We start from the raw sequence: 21,317 nt of genomic DNA, 5'->3' as shown, positions 1-21,317 counted from the left end.
CACCCACTAGTCCGGACAGGAAACCGTGAGACAGATTTGGGAATCATAAAACTGAAAATGCTCGTGTGAGGATGAATCACCCTCATCTGGACACAGCCTGGAAAATGAATGCACCCTCTAAACTGTTATGGTTTCTTTCTTGACTAGGTCGTGAGGTTTATTCCACATGTTTTTAAAGAGCATTCAGGCATAAGAGGCGAAAAGCAGTTAAAACATTATCAGCCCAGACTACTTAACATAGAAACAAAATGTTGCCAAAAAACATTTTAATGGAGCTTAACAGACCTATCACATGTTCAGAGCATTTTTTTTACAACTTGGAAGCCAGAAACATTTTTACGTGTCAATTGAAAAAATGAAAATGGACTGCCTTCAAGTTGATCCCAGCATATGGCTACCCTATGAATAGGGTTTTTAAGTGTGTATATATTCATTAGTTCTGTCAGGGATGGGGACTTTGTGGCACTCCAGATGTTGCTGGATTAGCCCCCCCACCAATCCTCCCTGAACACTGGCCATGCTGACAAGGCTGGCTGGAGTTGGGGACAAACAATATCTGGATGGCCACAGATTACAGAATGAGGTAGGGAAGAAAGTCATCAGGCTGTGGCACTAACACTGACTAGGCCCTGCTCCTCATATCCTGGCTCTGACGGTAGCTAGATCACATTTCCCGTTTTTTCCTGGAGACAGGCAATCCCAACAGGAAGGACTTCCACCTGAAGATTCCCTCAGCTGCAGCAGTGACATAATTCAGCTCCTGTCCTGTGGGAGTTCTTTCATCAGTTACCAGGAGTGATCTGAAAGGCTATACTCCCTTTGGAAAGATTTACTTTAAATAAATCAGGAAAATATCAGCAAATGCATTTCAGTCAATCAAAGATAGGAGCATGATAACATTAAAGAGAAAGTCACAGCACATTATTGAACCTTGGGGAAGAGAGAAATAAGAATCACCAGCTGCAAGTAATTATTACTTGAAAAAAAATAGAATATGGATATATAAATCTCTCTGCTCAGAAGAACAGTGTTCCACTTAACTCTTCCAAACAATTATTATGGCATGCAAAGCTAGTGATAATTTCAACTATTATGCAATTCTACTTTCATTTACCTCCTTCCATCAGTCCAAAGTAGGTACAGCTTTGCTTCGCATCAGTTATATTAAGCATTCATCCTCACTATTAAAAGACAGAATAGGATAGCTACCTATCCACGCAGGGATTCAAAGGACCAGCTGACCAGGGTCCTATGGATTGGATCCAGAAGAACAGAGATGAAGGGGAAGGGTTGGAAAAAATGAAAAAGCAAAATAGAAACCTCACCTGGGATTAAGAAGAGATATTAAAACAAGAAACGTATGTGTATGAACACTATAAAAGTAATATCTGCTCAAAGTTTTTATGAGCCAAAGTTTCAGTCCCAAATGACTGATTTAGAGGAGACTGGCCACAAACAGCCTCAAAACTGAAGAAGGGACAGGTTCACACCAAGAAATCCCTTCTCCTCTGAAAGAGAAGGAAAAAGCCAAGCTGGGATGAAAAGGCCCCAGAACAACCAAAAATCTAGTAGAAGAACCTGGAGTTAATGCAAAAATATAATGAAGCAAAGTATTACTATTGAAGAATTGGTGCCTGAGTTTTCTTTTTCTCTCTTCCCTCGTGTGTTATTGTTTTAGATTGTAAGCCTGTGGGCAGGAACTGTATCTAATTGATTGTATCTAAACTGCTCTGGGAGCCTTTTTGGCTGAAGAGCAGGGTTCAGGTGCTCTAAAACAAATAAGAATAGTGAGTTCTAGCAGTGAGTATAGTCTTCTTTTGATCTCCACAGATACTCCAACTTTTCTGCATTCCGATTTCTCTTTTTCTCTCACCTCACTTTTCCTTATTAAATGTTCCCTTCTGTATTGGTAAATGACAGGTCACGGGACAAAACACCCGTGTTTCCGTCATTCTAGGGCCTGACATGACCCTAAGCCTTATTACCCTGTCAATAACATGTTCTGAGATCATTCACCAGTTGTAATTCAGATCATGTAGTTTATCTCATGACGTGTTCTTGTTCCAAGTGGTGTGTGGGACAGACTTCAAGATCTTTGACACTTCGGATGATAGAGCATAAAAGCAAAATTTGCACCCAGACTACAGAAGCTCCTCTCACCAGGCATTTTATTCAACATCACCATTCTATGCATTCGTTAAGATTTTTTTTGCATTGGAACATGTCCAATCAACTTCATTTAAACGTAACTCACTAATTTATTGCATTTTGGAACCACAAATTAAAGTATATCCTATTGGTCTTAACAACAAACAGATTTGTCTGGTTTTCTGTTCCCTCCTAGTCAGTGCATCTTCTCCTAGATGATGATCCTAAGCCTTGTGAGGGTACAGGGAGACTCACAAAAGTCCCCTTGGAGCATTTCTGCTTCTCACAATACAGGAAGGAAAACATTTCTGCCCTCAATGCAGGCATTCGGGCCCACATTAGGCATAAATTTCTTGACCAGTTTTTCTTCCATTCCACTCCACAGCTCTTTCATTCCACATCACCTTCACTATGCACACCAATTTGCCCCCGAAGCTGAGCACAGTAATAAGCTTCACTGCAGCTTTCCCAAGAGACCAAATCAGTTGAAGGAATCGTTAAAAGGAATCTGCTAGAGGCATTTATAGGGGGGGTGGAATGAGAGGTGAATGGCCAAAGTTTTTACAATTTGAAAATCAACTATTATGCCTCTTCTTCGTACAGAGGTTTTGATGCTTGTCTAAAATAGTCTACGACTGAAGCTCTTTCTACTCTTTCAGTATGTTATGGTTTCTCCCTTTTAATAATCCTTCAACATGGAAGAAGAATGTCAAGCCATTTCCTCCTATGAATTATTTGATGCAAAATACAACAGGTATTGCTATTACAGGTAGCTGATTCATAGGGTGGCCGTAAGTCGTAATTTTTCTTGAAGGCATATAACAATAAACAACAACAGCAGCAGGTATGCTAAATGAAACTCCTTCCACGCTCTGTACAGTTATATGGCATTCCACAGAGTGCATTTTTTTCATGAGTAGCAAGGGTGCAACACTAAAGCTCCACATTCCAGACATTATACAGCTTTCCCCCTGTACGGATCCTTTGATGTGCAAAAAGGTGGCCATGCTGACTGAAGCTCTCTCCACATTCCATGCATTAAGGTTTGTCCCCTACATGAGTAATTAGATGTGAAGTAAATTGGTGGAAATGACTGAAGTTCTTCCCACACTCCAAGCAGCGATAAGGTTTGTCCCCTGTATGAGTTCTTTGATGTCTATGAAATGTGCTACTCTGACTGAAGCTCTTTCCACACTCCAAGCACTTATAAGGTTTGTCCCCTGTATGAGTTCTTTGATGCACATTAAGGGTGTCACTCGTACAGCAGCTCCTTCCACACACCAAGCATTTATAAGGTTTCTCCCCTGTATGGGTTCTTTGATGTGCACTAAGGGCGCTACTTGTACTGCAGCTCTTTCCACACTCCAAGCATTTATAAGGTTTCTCCCCTGTATGAGTTCTTTGATGTGAAGTAAGGGCACTATTTGTATTGCAACACTTTCCACACTGTAAGCATTTATATGGTTTGTCCCCTGTATGAATTCTTTGATGTGCCTGAAGATTGCCATTCTGACTAAAGCTGTTTCCACACTCCGTGCATTTATAAGGTTTCTCCCCTGTATGAGTTCTTTGATGTAAAGTAACAGAGGTACTCCGAGTAAAGCCCTTTCCACACTCTAAGCATTTATATGGTTTGTCCCCTGTATGAGTTCTTTGATGTTTAGTAAGGGTGCCACTGTCACTGAAGCTCTTTCCACACTCAAAGCATTGATAAGGTTTGTCCCCTGTATGAATTCTTTGATGTGAAGTAAGTGCACTACTCGTACTGCAGCTCTTTCCACACTCCAAACATTTATGAGGTTTGTCCCCTGTATGAGTTCTTTGATGCAGAGTAAGAGAATTACTGTAACTGAAGTGCTTTCCACACTCCAAGCATTCAAAAGGTTTGTCCCCTGTATGTGTCCTTTGATGTTTAGTAAGGGTGCCATTCTCACTGAAGCGCTTTCCACACTCTAAGCACTGATAAGGTTTGTCCCCTGTATGAGTTCTTTGATGTCTAAAAAGTGTGCCTCTCTGACTGAAACCTTTTCCACACTCCAAACATATACAAGGTTTGTTTCCTGTATGAGTTCTTTGATGTACTGTAAGGGCTCCCTTCCCTCTAAAGCTCTTTCCACACTCCAAGCACTGATAAGGTTTCTCCCCTGTATGAATTCTTTGATGCACAGTAAGGGCTCCATTCTGTCTAAAGCTCCTTCCACACTTCAGGCATTGATAAGGTTTGTCTCCGGTATGAGTTCTTTGATGTCTAGAAAATGTGCTACTCTGACTGAAGCTCTTTCCACACTCCAAGCATTTATAAGGCCTGTCCCCTGTATGAATTCTTTGATGCACATTAAGGGCTCCATTACCATAGAAGCTCTTTCCACACTCCAGGCATTTATAAGGTTTGTCCCCTGTGTGCCCAGATTTTAAGCATTTATGCAGTTTCTTTCTTGTATGCTTTCTCCAATAGGTACTCAAGGGTTTCTGTCCATTTATGTTTTTACTGCCCTCAGGAGACATTCTTGTTTCCTTTAAGTAATGAATGTTCCTTTGAATTTTATTTTCAGCACCTTGAGAAGCACTGGATTCATCCCCTGGCTTTTGCATTTGTCTCCCCTCTTGTCTCTTTGCTTCATCTTGTCTCCCCAATTCCCACTCCTCCTTCTGCTCCTCAGATGATCCCAGTGACACTTCTGTGAACCCTGGAGATCTCCTGAGGGAATAAAAAGGAAGGTTGGTAAAGCTCTGTGGAGATATACTGTTTATATATGTGTCTGTTTTTGATTTGTACTTTGAAAAAATATTTGTTTGCTCTCTTGATGTCAGAGTGTAATTGTCAAAATTCAAGGCCTTCTACAGTTACTATGTTACAAGACCTATTTTAGCCTGGATCAAGTAAATTCATTTTGGACGGTCTGGAAAACAACATGCTCTGATTAGCTGGAGGTTCTGCAGAGCAAAGGATGGGCAGTTAACCGTCAGTTGGGAAAGGCAGTTGATGAGGGAGGTGTGAGGCAGAGGCCAGAGACAGCTGAGGTGAAAGTGGAGACCAGAGTGTTGGCAGGCTGGCTACTAGCTTAGAAACCTGGAAGACACTACACCTCAGCATTGCCTATGTGATTTTCAAAATGGCTTCAGTTTGGCTTGCTTTACAAAGAGTCTGTTTGAGACCCAATGGGAAAAGTAGCTGAAAGAGTTACATTTATCACCTCAGTTGAGATGATGTCGCTAGTCATATGCACAGGACATGACCTTTGGCAACCCCATCAATGCAATCCAAAAAAAATTGTAAGAGTTTGGCTCTCAGGAGAGGAACTCATTGTTAAAATCTAGATCTAATCAAAGTAGCTGAAGGGTGAATATCACCACCTGCCTGACCACATGACTCGTACTGGGTATAGGAACCTGGGCTCCTACTGGGAGGAAGAGCGGAATATACATATTAGAAAGAAAGAAAGAAAGAAAGAAAGAAAGAAAGAAAGAAAGAAAGAAAGAAAGAAAGAAAGAAAGAAAGAAAGAAAGAAAGAGAAAAGCGGAATGACACTCCCCTGAGCCCATCAACGCTGGAATTTCATTTGGGGGTTTTCTCCAGAAGATATAAAAACCAGACCCTTGGCACCATTTTTGGTTCTGGGTTCTGGTTATCCAGTTCCACTATGAAATCACTTGCTGAATCAATTGTGCAGGCCCTGGCTCCCTAGATCCACTCTGCTGAGTATCGCTCTGCCCGAGGTCACTTGCTCAATCACTTGGCCAGCCAGAACCCAGCGGACTGACTCCCGTGCTTTTCTTCCACTACCTCTGGCCCCTGATGCTGAAGCAGAGGTCCCCTCTTGCTGCAGCTGCTTCAAAAGCCCCTTTCAGGACTCCACTACTTCTCCTGCTTTCCCCTGGATCTTTGCTACCTGAAGAGATCCAAGAAGCCATTCGCAGGGCCTGCCTGCTGCCTTTGCTGTCTTCCTGACTGACCCAGGAATTTCAACGCACCCCTCTTCTACCACTTCCAGATTGCCCACCAGGGCTGGGAAAGGCCTATCTTGCTCTCTCTGCAGTCTTCCGGAGGTCCTTTCCGTAAAAAATGTAGCCTCCACATCTACTCGCTCTGCCAATCTTTGTATGTGGGAGAGACTGTTTCAGGAGCCGCCCTCCACTCCTCCCTGCCCAGCTGTACATGACTGAGGCCTAGTCTGCAAAGGGAGCCCCGGAGACAGAAAGGGCAGCCTAGTGTGCCTTCCTCAGTTGTGCTGAACTCAAGTCCCCTCCTCCATCTCCTTTCATGCCTTGTGCACTTGCTCCTTCGTGTGAGCGAATGTTGAGTGTGTGTGCTTGACTTTAGTTATGGTGACTGAGAATATTTTTACTGAACTTCCCCCACGGATGTTAATAGATATGAATTGTTACTGAGCTATTACCCGTGAAGGAATGTGTATATTTTGATTCCGCGTTTGTGTACTCAATAAATATCCCAATTTTTAAGAACTTACACTTTGTGAGTGTAAGTGACTGGGTAACTCCGCCAAGACACACTATTGCCAATGTCTAAAGATCCTTATTCGCCGGACTTAGAATGATACCTGAAGTGCATGTGTGTGTTTTTAAAGCGATCGCTGAAGCTGGAAGACACACTTTACTCTCATAGCCAAAAAGCTCTAAAGTACGTAAGAGCAAATCTTATCCACCCTCAAAGGACCCCATCCCGGTGAGAAGTCATCCCATAAGCATAAGTAACTCCTGTCCTGAGCTCCACCGCACTGCAGAGCCATCACTGCAGATACCACAGCCTCAAACCCAGGAGGGATCAGGGGACACAACAGCTTCTCTACTAGCCGTGTAAGGCGGCTGACTCTGGCTTGATTTGCCGGTAGGCTTTTGGCACAGGTGGATCTGTCTGCACTCAAGGACACCCAGCAGCAGCAGCACTGACCACACAAGGCGGGAGGAACATCTGAGCTGGGGTGACAGGCTGTTTCCTTGAATATTTCCCCATGCTGCTGAAACATCTGCCCTGCTGAGGACTAGTGGCACTTGAAGTCCAGTGGAGACTTTTCTGGCAGCTCAAGAGTGCAAGTGAAGGGAGAGGATTTCCACACCAGGAACACCTGAGCCAGCTCTGGGCTTATGAGAGATAAAAGGAGGCACTGCTCTGAACCCTTTCTCAACAGCAGCAACACTGACAGCAACCAGCAGAGGCTGTAACATCTGAGCTGGGGTGACAGGCTGTTTTCCTTTTATTGGGATGTTTATGATGTTAATTGATACATTTTAACTGACTGATAGTTTGTTTCATGATGACTTTTAAACGTTGTAATATTCAAGTAATCAAACTATTTGTTGGATTGCTAAGTTTTGAATACGATTTCTTATTTAACTGTTACCGATATAACGATTTCCTTTGTTGTTGTTTTGTTGTGAGCTGCTCTGAGCATGTTTATATGGAAAAGTTGCATACAAATTCTAATAATAATTGATGAAGATAAGAAGGGAGCCTGTGGCCGTGTGAGGCTGAGAAGCTGCCTTTGCAAAGATCTTACCCCAGGAAGGTTAAGGGTTGGAGGGTTATCCCAGTAGTTGGACCTTGTGGTGAGTAAAAGCCACTTAGAAGCAGCATCAGCAACAGCATCTCCCAAGCTGTTCAAAACTGTCATCAAGCGCATCCTATTTGCAGTGTTGGTCTCCATCTCATGCTCAACCATCTTCTACCAATCTGCTAGAAGGTTTTAAAGGCATTCTAGGGGAATGGTGGCAGCGGAAAAGAATCATGCTGAGGAACTCTAGAGTTGTCAGCAATATACTGATGACACACAACTCTATCTCCTTTACATCTCCAGGTGTAGCAGTGGAAATGCTAGACATATCTTTCCTTGGTAACTGTATGGATGAGAATCAGTAAACGGTAGCTCAATCCAGACAAGACTGAAGTGCTGATAGTGGGTGGTTGCCTAGATCGGATGGAGGGGATGTGGCTTGCTCTTGATGGGGTTACACTCCCACTGAAGGAGCAGGTGCATAGCTTGGGGGTCCTTCTGGATCCATTACTGTCACTTGAGGCTCAAATGGCTCAGTGGCAAGGAATGCCTTCCACCAGCTTCAGCTGGTGGCCCAGCTACAACCCTATCTGGACAGGGATAGCCACTTCTGTTTTCTACACTCTAGTAACTTCTGGGCTAGATTACTGCAATGCATTGTATGGGGCTGCTTTTGAAGACAGTTCAGAAACTGCAGCTGGTGATGAATTCAGCAGCCACATTGCTCACCAGGGCAAGACAGTCTGAGCACAAAACACCAATTCTGGCACAACTGCACTGGCTACCAAACAGCTTTACGGGCTCAATTCAAAGTGCAGGTTTTGACCTATAAAACCTTATAAGGCTCAGGAGTTCAATACCTGAAGGACTGACTCTCCCCATATGAACCAACCTGGACCTGCTTTCAGCATCTGAGGCCTTCGTTTGTGTGCCTCCTGCAAGGGAGAAACGGAAGGTGGCAACACACACACGGGCCTTCTCAGTGATGCCCCCCCGCTTATGGAACGCTCTCTCCACAGAGGCATGCCTGGTGCCATCATTATCTATCTGTAGGCGCTTGGCAAAAACATTACTCTTCTCCCAAACATTTGGCTCTCAAGTTTTGGATGCTTTTTGGCATTGCAGCCTCTTTTAAGGGATGGGTTGTTCCACCATTATGTATTGTGTTTTTTCTTATCTCAGTTTTATATTGGGTTTATTGTTTTAATGGGTTCATTTTTATGAAGAAAAGTAACCAATAAATTTAATAAATAAAATAAATTATAAACCTTTTGAAAAACCTAAACGAAGCCAGTTGTATGTATCTCTTTGGAAGGATAACCAAGTATTACATAAGAACAGAAGTGCCCCTGGATCAGGCCAGTGGTCCTTCCAGTCCAGCATCCTGTTCTCACAGTGGCCAACCAGATGCCCATGGGAAGCCTGCAAGCAGGACCTGAGTGCAAGAACACTCGCCCCTCCTGCAGCTTCCAGGAAGTGGTTTTCTCTGATTATGGTGGCAGAGAACAGCCATCATGGCTAGTAGCCACTGATAGCCACAGATTCCACATGTGAGGGGCAAGAAAGAAAAGGCCTAGTCTCTGGTATCTGTCAAGCTATTATTTTATTAAGTGCTTGATTAAGTGTTTGATCCACAAGGTTTCTTCATAACTTTGTGCTGGAATTGCTTTTTAATATATTTTTTAAAAACTTTTTTAAAAAAACAATATGTTTTTTAAGCCTTTTTTTAAAAGATGTCTTTAAAGCTTTTTAAAAAAATGTTGTTAAAGTTGTTTTGTTTTAATTTATTTTAAGGTCTGTTTTTATGATGTTTTAAAGTGCTTGTAGTGCTTTTGTTTGCCGCCCTGGGCTCCTGCTGGGAGGAAGGGCAGGATATAAATCAAATAATAAATAAATAAATAAATTCTTATGCCCTGCCTAAGTCCATCAGCACCTTTCTAATGATCTCATAAGAAATACCAACAACAACAATTCTTACCTTCCATAGCTATTAAGGGGAAAAGGACTTACCCAGAGAAGTTGCCATCACATGAATCTCCCATGCGACCTCCTTGTACAGAGTTCTCTGGCCTGGATCCAGCCGGACGCACCCCTCCTCGGTGAAAAGCAAGGACACCTCTTCAAAAGCTACCAATCCCTGGAACAAGGAAACAATTGCCTTCCTTATGAACGCTCCCAGGCAAGGTGTGGACATCACCTGCCCTCAACTCACAGTCTGAAGAGAGATGTGGCAAGTGGGAATTTTCCCTTCACTGTTCACAAATCATCTGAAGTCCAGATGGCATCTACCTGAGGGGTCTTAAAGAACTCAAATGTGACATTACTGATCTTCTATTACTATCTGCTTCAGGGAAACTAGCAGAAATTATCAAAGACAAAATTCAGTAATAGGCAAAAACCCTTGCGGTTTAAGAATGTACATATAGCCACCAGATGTTTCTATCAAAATTCAAAAAGCAGGGAAATTGGGCAGCTATAATGAATGCACCAGGGGAGCATGAACCCTGCCCTCCTCTCTGAGATATTGCGCTGCCCTACAAATTTGTCAAAATGCAAACACAGTTTGGGTTGGTCTTTCACAGTCCAATCCGCTTCCTGGGTAGCTTGGAAGAGGGGAAAGGAGACGGAAGGAGAAAGGGAGGGGAGAGGAGAGTGAAAGGAGTGGGAGAGGTTAGGAGGGGATTGGAAGGGGAGGGGCAAGGAAGGGGGAGGGGAGGGCAGGTTTGATCATTTGTGTGCTTATTGAACATAAGAACATAAGAAGAGCCTGCTGGATCAGGCCAGTGGCCCATCTAGTCCAGCATCCTGTTCTCACAGTGGCCAACCAGGTGCCTGGGGGAAGCCCGCAAGCAGGACCCGAGTGCAAGAACACTCTCCCCTCCTGAGGCTTCCGGCAACTGGTTTTCAGAAGCATGCTGCCTCTGACTAGGGTGGCACAGCACAGCCATTATGGCTAGTAGCCATTGATAGCCCTGTCCTCCATGAATTTGTCTAATCTTCTTTTAAAGCCATCCAAGCTGGTGGCCATTACTGCATCTTGTGGGAGCAAATTCCATAGTTTAACTATGCGCTGAGTAAAGAAGTACTTCCTTTTGTCTGTCCTGAATCTTCCAACATTCAGCTTCTTTGAATGTCCACGAGTTCTAGTATTATGAGAGAGGGAGAAGAACTTTTCTCTATCTACTTTCTCAATGCCATGCATAATTTTATACACTTCTATCATGTCTCCTCTGACCCGCCTTTTCTCTAAACTAAAAAGCCCCAAATGCTGCAACCTTTCCTCGTAAGGGAGTCGCTCCATCCCCTTGATCATTCTGGTTGCCCTCTTCTGAACCTTTTCCAACTCTATAATATCCTTTTTGAGATGAGGCGACCAGAACTGTACACAGTATTCCAAATGCGGCCGCACCATAGATTTATACAATGGCATTATGATATCGGCTGTTTTATTTTCAATACCTTTCCTAATTATTGCTAGCATGGAATTTGCCTTTTTCACAGCTGCCGCACACTGGGTCGACATATTCATCGTGCTGTCCACTACAACTCCGAGGTCTCTCTCCTGGTCGGTCACCGCCAGTTCAGACCCCATGAGCGTATATGTGAAGTTAAGATTTTTTGCTCCAATATGCATAATTTTACACTTGTTTATATTGAATTACATTTGCCATTTTTCCGCCCATTCACTCAGTTTGGAGAGGTCTTTTTGGAGCTCTTCGCAATCCCTTTTTGTTTTAACAACCCTGAACAATTTAGTGTCGTCAGCAAACTTGGCCACTTCACTGCTCACTCCTAATTCTAGGTCATTAATGAACAAGTTGAAAAGTACAGGTCCCAATACCGATCCTTGAGGGACTCCACTTTCTACAGCCCTCCATTGGGAGAACTGTCCGTTTATTCCTACTCTCTGCTTTCTGCTTCTTAACCAATTCCTTATCCACAAGAGGACCTCTCCTCTTATTCCATGACTGCTAAGCTTCCTCAGAAGCCTTTGGTGAGGTACCTTGTCAAACGCTTTTTGAAAGTCTAAGTACACTATGTCCACTGGATCACCTCTATCTATATGCTTGTTGACACTCTCAAAGAATTCTAATAGGTTACTGAGACAGGACTTTCCCTTGCAGAAGCCATGCTGGCTCTGCTTCAGCAAGGCTTGTTCTTCTATGTGCTTAGTTAATCTAGCTTTAATAATACTTTCTACCAGTTTTCCAGGGACAGAAGTTAAGCTAACTGGCCTGTAATTTCCGGGATCCCCTCTGGATCCCTTTTTGAAGATTGGCGTTACATTTGCCACTTTCCAGTCCTCAGGCACGGAGGAGGACCCGAGGGACAAGTTACATATTTTAGTTAGCAGATCAGCAATTTCACCTTTGAGTTCTTTGAGAACTCTCGGGTGCATGCCATCCGGGCCCGGTGATTTGTCAGTTTTTATATTGTCCATTAAGCCTAGAACTTCCTCTCTCGTTACCACTATTTGTCTCAGTTCCTCAGAATCCCTTCCTGCAAATGTTAGTTCAGGTTCAGGGATCTGCCCTATATCTTCCACTGTGAAGACAGATGCAAAGAATTCATTTAGCTTCTCTGCAATCTCCTTATCGTTCTTTAGGACACCTTTGACTCCCTTATCATCCAAGGGTCCAATTGTCTCCCTAGATGGTCTCCTGCTTTGAATGTATTTATAGAATTTTTTGTTGTTGGTTTTTATGTTCTTAGCAATGTGCTCCTCAAATTCTTTTTTAGCATCCCTTATTGTCTTCTTGCATTTCTTTTGCCAGAGTTTGTGTTCTTTTTTATTTTCTTCATTCAGACAAGACTTCCATTTTCTGAAGGAAGACTTTTTGCCTCTAAGAGCTTCCTTGACTTTGCTCGTTAACCATGCTGGCATCTTCTTGGCCCTGGCGGTACCTTTTCTGATCTGCGGTATGCACTCCAGTTGAGCTTCTAATATAGTGTTTTTAAACAACTTCCAAGCATTTTCGAGTGATGTGACCCTCTGGACTTTGTTTTTCAGCTCTCTTTTTACCAATCCCCTCATTTTTGTGAAGTTTCCTCTTTTGAAGTCAAATGTGACCGTGTTGGATTTTCTTGGCAATTGGCCAGTTACATGTATGTTTAATTTAATAGCACTGTGGTCACTGCTCCCAATCGGTTCAACAACACTTACATCTCGCACCAGGTCCCGGTCCCCACTGAGGATTAAGTCCAGGGTTGCCGTCCCTCTGGTCGGTTCCATGACCAACTGGTCTAGGGAATAGTCATTTAGAATATCTAGAAACTTTGCTTCTTTGTCATGACTGGAACACATATGCAGCCAGTCTATGTTCGGGTAGTTGAAGTCACCCATTACTACCACATTTCCTAGTTTGGATGCTTCCTCAATTTCATATCTCATCTCAAGGTCTCCCTGAGCATTTTGATCAGGGGGACGATAGATCGTTCCCAGTATTAAGTCCCTCCTGGGGCATGGTATCACCACCCACAACGATTCTGTGGAGGAGTCTGCCTCTTTGGGGGTTTCGAGCTTGCTGGATTCAATGCCTTCTTTCACGTATAGAGCGACTCCGCCACCAATATGTCCTTCCCTGTCCTTTCGATATAGTTTATATCCAGGGATAACCGTATCCCACTGATTTTCTCCATTCCACCAGGTCTCCATTATGCTCACTATATCAATGCTCTCCTCTAAGACCAAGCACTCCAGTTCTCCCATCTTGGTTCGGAGGCTCCTAGCATTAGCGTACAGGCACTTGTAAGCAGCGTCTCTCTTCAAGTGTCTTTGGCACTTGTGGTTAGGCCTGTGGTAATTTTGCTCTTCTGAATTTATATCCTGTGCCCCTGCTCTCACAATGCCTACTTCTAGGCCTACCCCTTTTAAAATTTCATCATTTCTTTGGTTTTTATCCCAGAGGGGAGGTTTATTCCGAACCGGACCTTTCTCAGCTCCTGTCGGGTTTCCCCCCTCAGTCAGTTTAAAAGCTGCTCTGCTACCTTTTTAATTTTAAGTGCCAGCAGTCTGGTTCCATTCAGTGCCATTTATTCCTGTGCAATCATGGTTAAGATAGGTAAAACTGACCATGGGGAGGAGGAGGGGGAGCGGAGGAGGGGGAGGGAATGAGGTAATTGGAAGTGGATGGGGAAGGGCAAAGGAAGGGGGAGGGAACGGGCAAGAGGGAGAGGATAGGAGGGAGGAGAAGGAAGGGTGGGTTTGATCATTTGCATACTTTTTGAGTGTAATGGGATTTATTTCTGTGAACATGTTTAGGATAGGTAAAACTGACCTGGGGGAGGGGAGGAGATTGGGTGGGTGGGCACTGGGCAGAAGGAAGACCCTTTCCAAAAGGAAAACATTGTGAACAGTATCATTGCTTTTCAGGGTTTCCCCCACCTTTTTATTCTACAGCAGGCACATGTAGCCTCCCACCCAAATTTAAACCAAGGCTGTCCCTGGCCACATCCACACCTGACCTTTATTTCACTTTAGCAGTCATGGCTTCTCCCAAAGAATCCTGGGAAGTGTAGTGAGTGAAGGGTGCTGAGAGTTGCTAGAAGTTGCCCTGTTCCCCTCACAGAGATTCAATCAGAGCAGCTGGCTGTTAAACCACTCTGGCCACTGGAGCTCTGTCAGGGGAATAGGAATTTCCTAGCAATTCTCGCCCTAGCACTCTTCTCCTAGCACCCTTCACAAACTACAAATAAAGGTCTGGCATAGAGGTGGCCCTGATTAGCCAAGCCAAGCAGCTGTGCCTCTGGCTTTTAGAACACACTGACAGTTGGTTCTTTCTGAACAAGCCTGACATTATCATTGAGTTCAATGTAAAATTTCTTTAATTAAAAATCAGTCAGGCATTTTACGAACTTTTAAACTGCAGAAGATGAAGGTCAGAGTATGGGGCAGGCTCAGCAATAGGATTACAGGTACTCTGTGAACATGGCTGATTTTTAAAGAATTTCCACAGATTATGAGAACTCTGACAGAAAAAAAGTCCAAAAGGGGTCTCTTTTTTTCTCTCTCTCTTTTTACAATGTGAACTCTCAATTCTCTCTGACTGTTTTGTGTATCGCCATGAAAATTTAGAGGGTTGTTAAGCAAACGTTTCTGAGTTCAGGACTATATGTTTTGTAAGGTTTTGTTTTGAAATGAGCTTATGGGAAGCATCAGAATGGCATGGGGGGTATTTTCAATTTAACATTGCGGAATGTGAAAAATCCATGCTGGCTATAGTATACAGCCACAAGAGTGGCTGTATAATATAGGAATCATTGGATAGGAGGAAAGATGCTCTTATGGATCAGTAACTGCTTAAACATCAGGAAGGAGAGAGTAGGAATGAAGACAGTTCTTCCAATGGAAGCATAAGGGGATAAGATTACTGCAATCCTATCACCAATTTATTGGGAGTAAGCCCCAGTGAACTCAGTGAGAAGTACTTCTGAGTAGACATGTGCTGACACAAAACAAGCCTCCCCTCTGAATAATGAAGTTTTGTAGGAGATACAGTAAATGGTTTTCTTTAGGGGTTTGGGGTGTTAATGGTTACTTTTTTGTTTTTAAATAATTGTTTTATTATGTTCATAATGTTGAAAAGTTGTTTTTGGTTATTATATTTGTTATGTCACTGTTTTATTATTTTTTGTTATTAGGAAATTGTTTTTGCAATTGTTTTTGACATGTATTTTTGTTCACCGTGTTGTAAGCCGCCTTGAGCACAATTTTATGTGGAAAGGCGGCATACAAATAAAATGATGATGATGATGATGATGATGTAAGAAGTCCCCCCCCGCCCCATAATCAGTATTAAGACTGGTGGTTTTTAACTTGTTCTGAAATGACCTGGAATGAGGTAACCAAGTTTACTGATGATATCAAATTCTTCTGGGTGGTAAAAACAAATAGGGATTGTGAGGAGCTCTAAATGGATTTTTCCAAACAGAGTGGGGCATTAAAACCGCAAATGCAATTAAATGTAAGCAAGGGTCAAGTGATGCACAGTCAAGCAAAAAATCCTAACTTTGCCTGTCTGCTAATGAGATCTGAACCGTTGGTGACTGACTAGTGAAGAGACCTTGGGGTCACAGTGCATGCCGCAGTGAAGATACCGATGCAGTGTGCGATAGCTCTGAAATCAATGAATTGCATATTAGGGATCATGAAGAAAGGGACTGAGATGAAAACTGCCAAGTGAGAAAGGGCGACTTAGAAGAGAGACACTCCACACATGTCATGGCTAAAACCTCTGTTTCAGGCAAACATTATAGACCATACACACCAGGCAAACGTAGGAGTAATTCAAGTAGATTTCAATGGATCTGAATATAAGTAGTTGCTGCACCATTTTTAAACCATTAAAAAAGTTCCCACTCGCATTCAGACACCAAAAACACAGTTAATTTTTTTTATGTGGCACCCCTGATTTACAGGGGGTGGGTGGAAAGGGGGGTCATCTAAAAACTGGCGCTGCAAGGGTTTGCATTATCTTTAATTTCTCTGCTTCTATAAATGGTATCAACTTCAACTAAAAGAGGTTTTATTCACCATAGCCTGCATGTCATAGCCTAGTGGGAAGGGCAGGTTATAAATTTAATAAATAATAACAATATTTTATATAGTTCTTAACTGCTTTACAGCAAGTACGGGGTGAGCAGCAAACAATTAAAAATAGAGAAAGAATTGTGGTTTTTGCTAACTTTGACCACGCCAAAAGGCCCTTATTGTTTTCAACTTTTAAATTGTAATTGGTTTTTTTAAAAATATGTGTTTTAAATTGTATATTTGTTTTAATGTTTTTGATTGCTGTAAACTGCCCAGAGAGCTTCGGCTATGGGGCAGTATACAAGTGCAATAAATAAATAAATTTCAGTATCATCAGTGCCATTATTTTTTTACCATTTCTCTACCCAAAGGAGAGAAGGCTAAACCCCACAGAGTTTAATTGAAGTATCTTCTTCTATTTGGAGGGGGGATTCTAAAGCTGGCCATTTTATAAAATTCTCACTAAACTGAGTCTTCATATCTCAAAAGAAAGCTAATTTTAAAAGTTGACATTTTGCTCACAGAAAGCCTCAGTCAGTGAAAGCATCATGGAGTTTAGGCCAGGTTTTAAGCTTTTCCCCCCCACACCCCCTTTGCCATTGTGACTGGTTTGTCATAGTCAACAATCTTACTGAAAAAAATCTTAGATGCCTGAGGCTTTAATTTTGTGTTACATTGATAGATGATCATATCAAGGATGTTCACTTGTCTGTTGACACTGTTTATATTCTACGGTTTGTGAACCAGTTCTAAGGGAAAGGTTGTAGCCCAGTGGAAGAGCAGCTGCCCTGCATGCAGAAGGTCCCAGGTTCAATCATATTTAGTATATATGTGTGTGTGTGTGTATTTATATAGTATCTTATGCATTTTAAATTTATTTTAATGTTTTTGTGATTTTACTGTTTACAATTTTATTATGTACATGTTTGATTTTATTTTTGTAAGCCACCCTGAGTGCCCTTTTATAAGGTAGAAGGGTGGGATAGAAATATTTTAAATAAATAAATAAAATAAATCTCCAGGCAGGGCTGGGAGAGTCTCCCTGTCTGAAATCCTGGACAGCTGCTGCCAGTCATAGTCTATGGGCCCCCGCTTTACGGCAATTTCCGCTTTACGGTGGGGGCCTGGTCCCCAACCCGCCGTATTAGCGGGGCCCTACTGTACCATCATTGCCATTTTTTTTTTACCATTTCGCTACCCAGAGGAGAGAACGCTAGACCACACAGAGTTTAATTGAATTATCTTCTTCTATGGGGGAAAAAAATCCTAAAGTTGGCAGTTTTGTAAAATTGTCAGTAAGTTGAATCCTCATGTCTCAAAAGGAAGTTAATTTTAAAATTTGACATTTTGCTCACAGAAAGACTCAGTCAGTGCAAGGATCAGCACCAATTTTCATCATGGTGTCTTGACCAGGGTTTCAGCTTTTTCCCCACACACCCCATTGGCCATTGTGGCTGAGTTGTCGTAGTCAACAATGTTACTGAAAAAAATCTTAGATGCCTGAGGGTTTAATTTTGTGTTACGTTGATAGGTGATCATGTCAAAGATGTTCACTTGTCTGTTGACACTATTTATATTCTACGGTTTGTGAACCAGTTCTAAGGGAAAGGTTGTAGCCCAGTGGAAGAACAGCTGCCCTGCATGCAGAAGGTCCCAGGTTCAATCCCCGGCCTCTCCAGGCAGGGCTGGGAGAGACTCCCTGTCTGAAATCCTGGACAGCTGCTGCCAGTCAGCGCAGACCACTGCTCTTCAACCTTGCGTCCCCAGGTGTTGCTGGACTACAACTCCCATCATCCCCAGACAGCATGATCAATGGCAAGAGATGATGGGAGTTGTAGTCCATCAACATTTGGGGACCCAAGGTTGAAGAACAGAGGCATAGAATATACTCAGCTAGATGGACGAAAGGCCTGACCCAGTATAAGGCAGCTTCCTATGTCTCCATGCAGTGGTGCTGGGCTAAATTAGCTGCCTTCCATTTCTGAGCCCACATTATTATAACTGCAGCCAGTAGATTTGTAATAAACTTCCAGTCTTTTGAGTTCAGTCATCCTTTTCCATAACTCAAGATAATAGCCTTAGGACTAACAAGCAAATTATATCTTCTTGACATATTATGATTAATTCAACAGTATCTTCTACCATAACTGAAAAAATCCCCATTGTCTTTCAACAGAACTTTAGTTTCATAGATTCATTTTGAATTAGGCTGTGTCAACAGTCACACCGTACATTTAAGCACATGGCTTCCCCTAAAGAATCTCGGGATTTGTAGTTTACTACTCACAGAGTGACAGTGCCCAGCACCCTTAATACACTACAGCTCCCAGAATCGTTTTGGGGAAGCCATGTGCTTGAAATGTACATTATACTAGATAGTAGACTCTGATTCAGCAGGGCTCTTACACCTGGCCTGTAGGAAGAGAGAGTGGGAAGTCGTACCCACCAATTTGCATCAATTTCAGGAAAAGCTTCATTTGCTTATGATGCTTAAATTGTTCCCAGTTCCTCATTTGCTTGAAAGTTCAGAATACTAAAAAAGAAGAAATGTTCACAACTACAGCAACTCCAAACCAAAGTTAACATGTCTCTGAACCCCAAAATATATGTTGGAATACCCCATATCATATCTCTCTCTGATCTGTTGACTCTTCCCATCAAGAACAATAATTTTTTGCATCAAAATTATCAGACTTCTGAAATGCTCATAAATGCATATCATAAAATCACAAAAAATAAGTAACTGAGGTTGCCCACCCCAAAATCTGCTCTGGGACAGGACAAATCATACACCCCAGAAAAGGGCAAGGTGTCCTCTACGAGATTCCAGTGCCTCCGCCTGGCTTAGAGCTTCTGTTGGGCGCAGGGCATACGGAAGGGCACTGATGGACAATCAAAATAGACAAAAACATGCAGAAAACAGTAAGTAACTGGGAGTGCCCACCCAAAGATCTGCTGTGGACCAGGACAAATCATACACCCCAGGAAACGGGAGGGTGTCCTCTATGGGATGCCAGTGCTTCCCACCTGGCCCACAGCATCTGCTGCGCACAGGGCACAGATAAGGGCATCTATGCACAACCAAAATAGAGAAAAGCACGCAGAAGAAAATAAGTAACTGGGGGTGCCCACCCAAAATCTGCTATGGGCCAGGACAAATCATACATTCCAGGAATGGGGACGGTGTCCTCTGTGAGATGCCAGTGCATCCTGCCTGGCCCAGAGCTTCTGCTGGGCGCAGTGCATGAATAAATGCACACAACCAAAATAGATAAAGATGTACAGAAAAAAATAAGTAACTGGGAGTGCCCACCACAAAATCTGCTCTGGTCAAGGACAAATCATACACCCCAGGAAAGGGGAGGGTGTCCTCTATGAGATTGTGTGAGTGTGTGTTCTATGAGATGCCATCCTTGCATATTTTAGAACGTCATCTATGAAACTACGTCTTATTCAAGAAATCATTCTTCGTTGACCCTGCCACGAGTCCATCCTTCTGTCACCAACACCAATGGCTTTTTAAAATAATAATAATTGAGCTATAACAAGGTAAGTAACAGGGAAGACCAATACATAAATTAAACATTAAAAATTCCACCTGAGATCATAAGCATATAAAACCATACCTTTTAAGCTCAATATTGGCTACTGGGATATATTCGAACTATTCTACAGTATATATCCAAAGCTGAGCTATATTCAACATCAGATACCAAGCTGAAGAAGAAAAACGCGGCGCTTGCTATTGCCATTTTATTCATCACCCAACATACGAGATGTTGGCAAGGGAAACTCAAACCTGGCCCCAAACACGGTAGCCTTCGGGAAGGAGGCAGATGGGACTCAGCAGTAGGGCAGAGCTAGGAGCCACCGGGGCGGCTTACATTTTCAAACACTGGGAGTCCCCTCTCCCCCTTTCGATTGTGCTCCTTGATCTTGGGGCTTCCTCCATGCAGCTTCCTCCATGCAGCTTCCCCCCCCCCCCCCGCACGAAAAAACTCACGCACTCACTCGCCGCCTTTCTTCCGGAGAGAGTGGACAGGAAAGGGAAGTCCCTGTTTTGTAATCGTTCCTTCCGCTCTAGGAAAAGCAGCTCTATTGTTGTTAACCGTTAAAGGGTTCATGCTGAGAGCAAAGGGAGGTGGGCAGCAAGTTTCTGGTCTGTGGCACTCCTATAGATTTGCGGCCCTGGCTCCTGTGGGAGACATGGAGGGTTATAAATTTTCGTTAAAAATAAATAATATAGAGATATTATTTTATTATTATTATTATCATCATCATCATCCAAACATGTGTTAGGGATAAATTGAAACCCCCCAGTGCTTGCAAAACTATAATTCACTTGTCCTACCTAAACCAGCTTGGGCTTCACGGGAAATAGAACCAAAGTGGCCTTTATTTGACTTTTGATATAAAATGTCGGTTTATTTCCTGGTGACCTGACCCTTACCCACATTCCAGTGGCTTGCATAATAAAAGCCGGTTTAAGCTGGAAACTTCCCTACTATGCATTTCTGTATCACATTTATGCTTATGGCCTTGCTTATAGTTACTAATGTGCCTTGCATAGGAATGTCAAACGCTATTCCAATGCCCCTCATATCCTTGACTTGTAATACTCCTTTGATATGTAAGCAAAGTAATATCATGTCTGTCTCCAGTTTAGGGGGCGCCCGGTTGCAGCTGGGCCTCCCCTCAATAGTTGCCTTTGTCTGTTCCTGCATAGTGCTTATCTCAAGGACATGCGAAATATGCAGACATAGAGTCTAAGAGATAGTCTTGATGTTTCCACATTGTCCTTCCCTATGTACCCCTTTACCTCCTTACATATGCCCCAAAGCTATGACAGTTGGCAATTGCTTCTTTTGTATCTTATGACGTGAACCCGATATTGTAAACTTCGGGGTAAGCCTATATAAACTCTTGAACACCAATAAACGAGGTTCCCATGCTGGCCTGCTTCGGCTTGTAAGTATTGGGTCCCCTTTGCAAAGGTTTTTGTCTCGTGTTACTTGATCTCTGATAGTGGGTTCATTTGCACTCAACTCCGCACTCTTCCCGGGTGTAATAAGCGAGTTGGGGTTGACAGGGCGACTTGCGTGTTGGGTTTGGACCTAACACATGTAAAC

At 42.9% G+C, this 21,317-nt stretch overlaps 1 protein-coding gene across 8 annotated transcripts; it reads right to left on the bottom strand.

The window, feature by feature from the left end:
* Nucleotides 1-174: 174 nt before the first annotated feature.
* LOC133381275 (zinc finger protein 345-like) lies at nucleotides 175-20,364 on the bottom strand. 8 transcript variants are annotated; one of them, XM_061620171.1, is made up of 4 exons: nucleotides 20,200-20,364; nucleotides 18,635-18,721; nucleotides 9,669-9,795; nucleotides 175-4,846 (listed from the first exon to the last, which is right to left on the bottom strand). In XM_061620171.1, the coding sequence occupies exons 3-4, from the start codon at nucleotides 9,698-9,700 to the stop codon at nucleotides 3,187-3,189; spliced, it is 1,692 nt and encodes a 563-aa protein (XP_061476155.1). In that variant the 5' UTR covers nucleotides 9,701-9,795; nucleotides 18,635-18,721; nucleotides 20,200-20,364; the 3' UTR covers nucleotides 175-3,186. The 8 variants fall into 8 exon arrangements, with proteins under 8 accessions (XP_061476155.1, XP_061476154.1, XP_061476153.1 ...); XM_061620170.1 differs by lacking the exon at nucleotides 20,200-20,364 and adding an exon at nucleotides 20,073-20,140; XM_061620169.1 differs by lacking the exon at nucleotides 20,200-20,364 and adding an exon at nucleotides 19,815-20,066.
* Between the last annotated feature and the right edge of the window lie 953 nt (nucleotides 20,365-21,317).

Source organism: Rhineura floridana, chromosome 3, assembly GCF_030035675.1.
Source record: "Rhineura floridana isolate rRhiFlo1 chromosome 3, rRhiFlo1.hap2, whole genome shotgun sequence".
Taxonomy (NCBI): Eukaryota; Metazoa; Chordata; class Lepidosauria; order Squamata; family Rhineuridae; genus Rhineura; species Rhineura floridana.
This window is presented reverse-complemented; position numbering and strand designations above follow the sequence as displayed.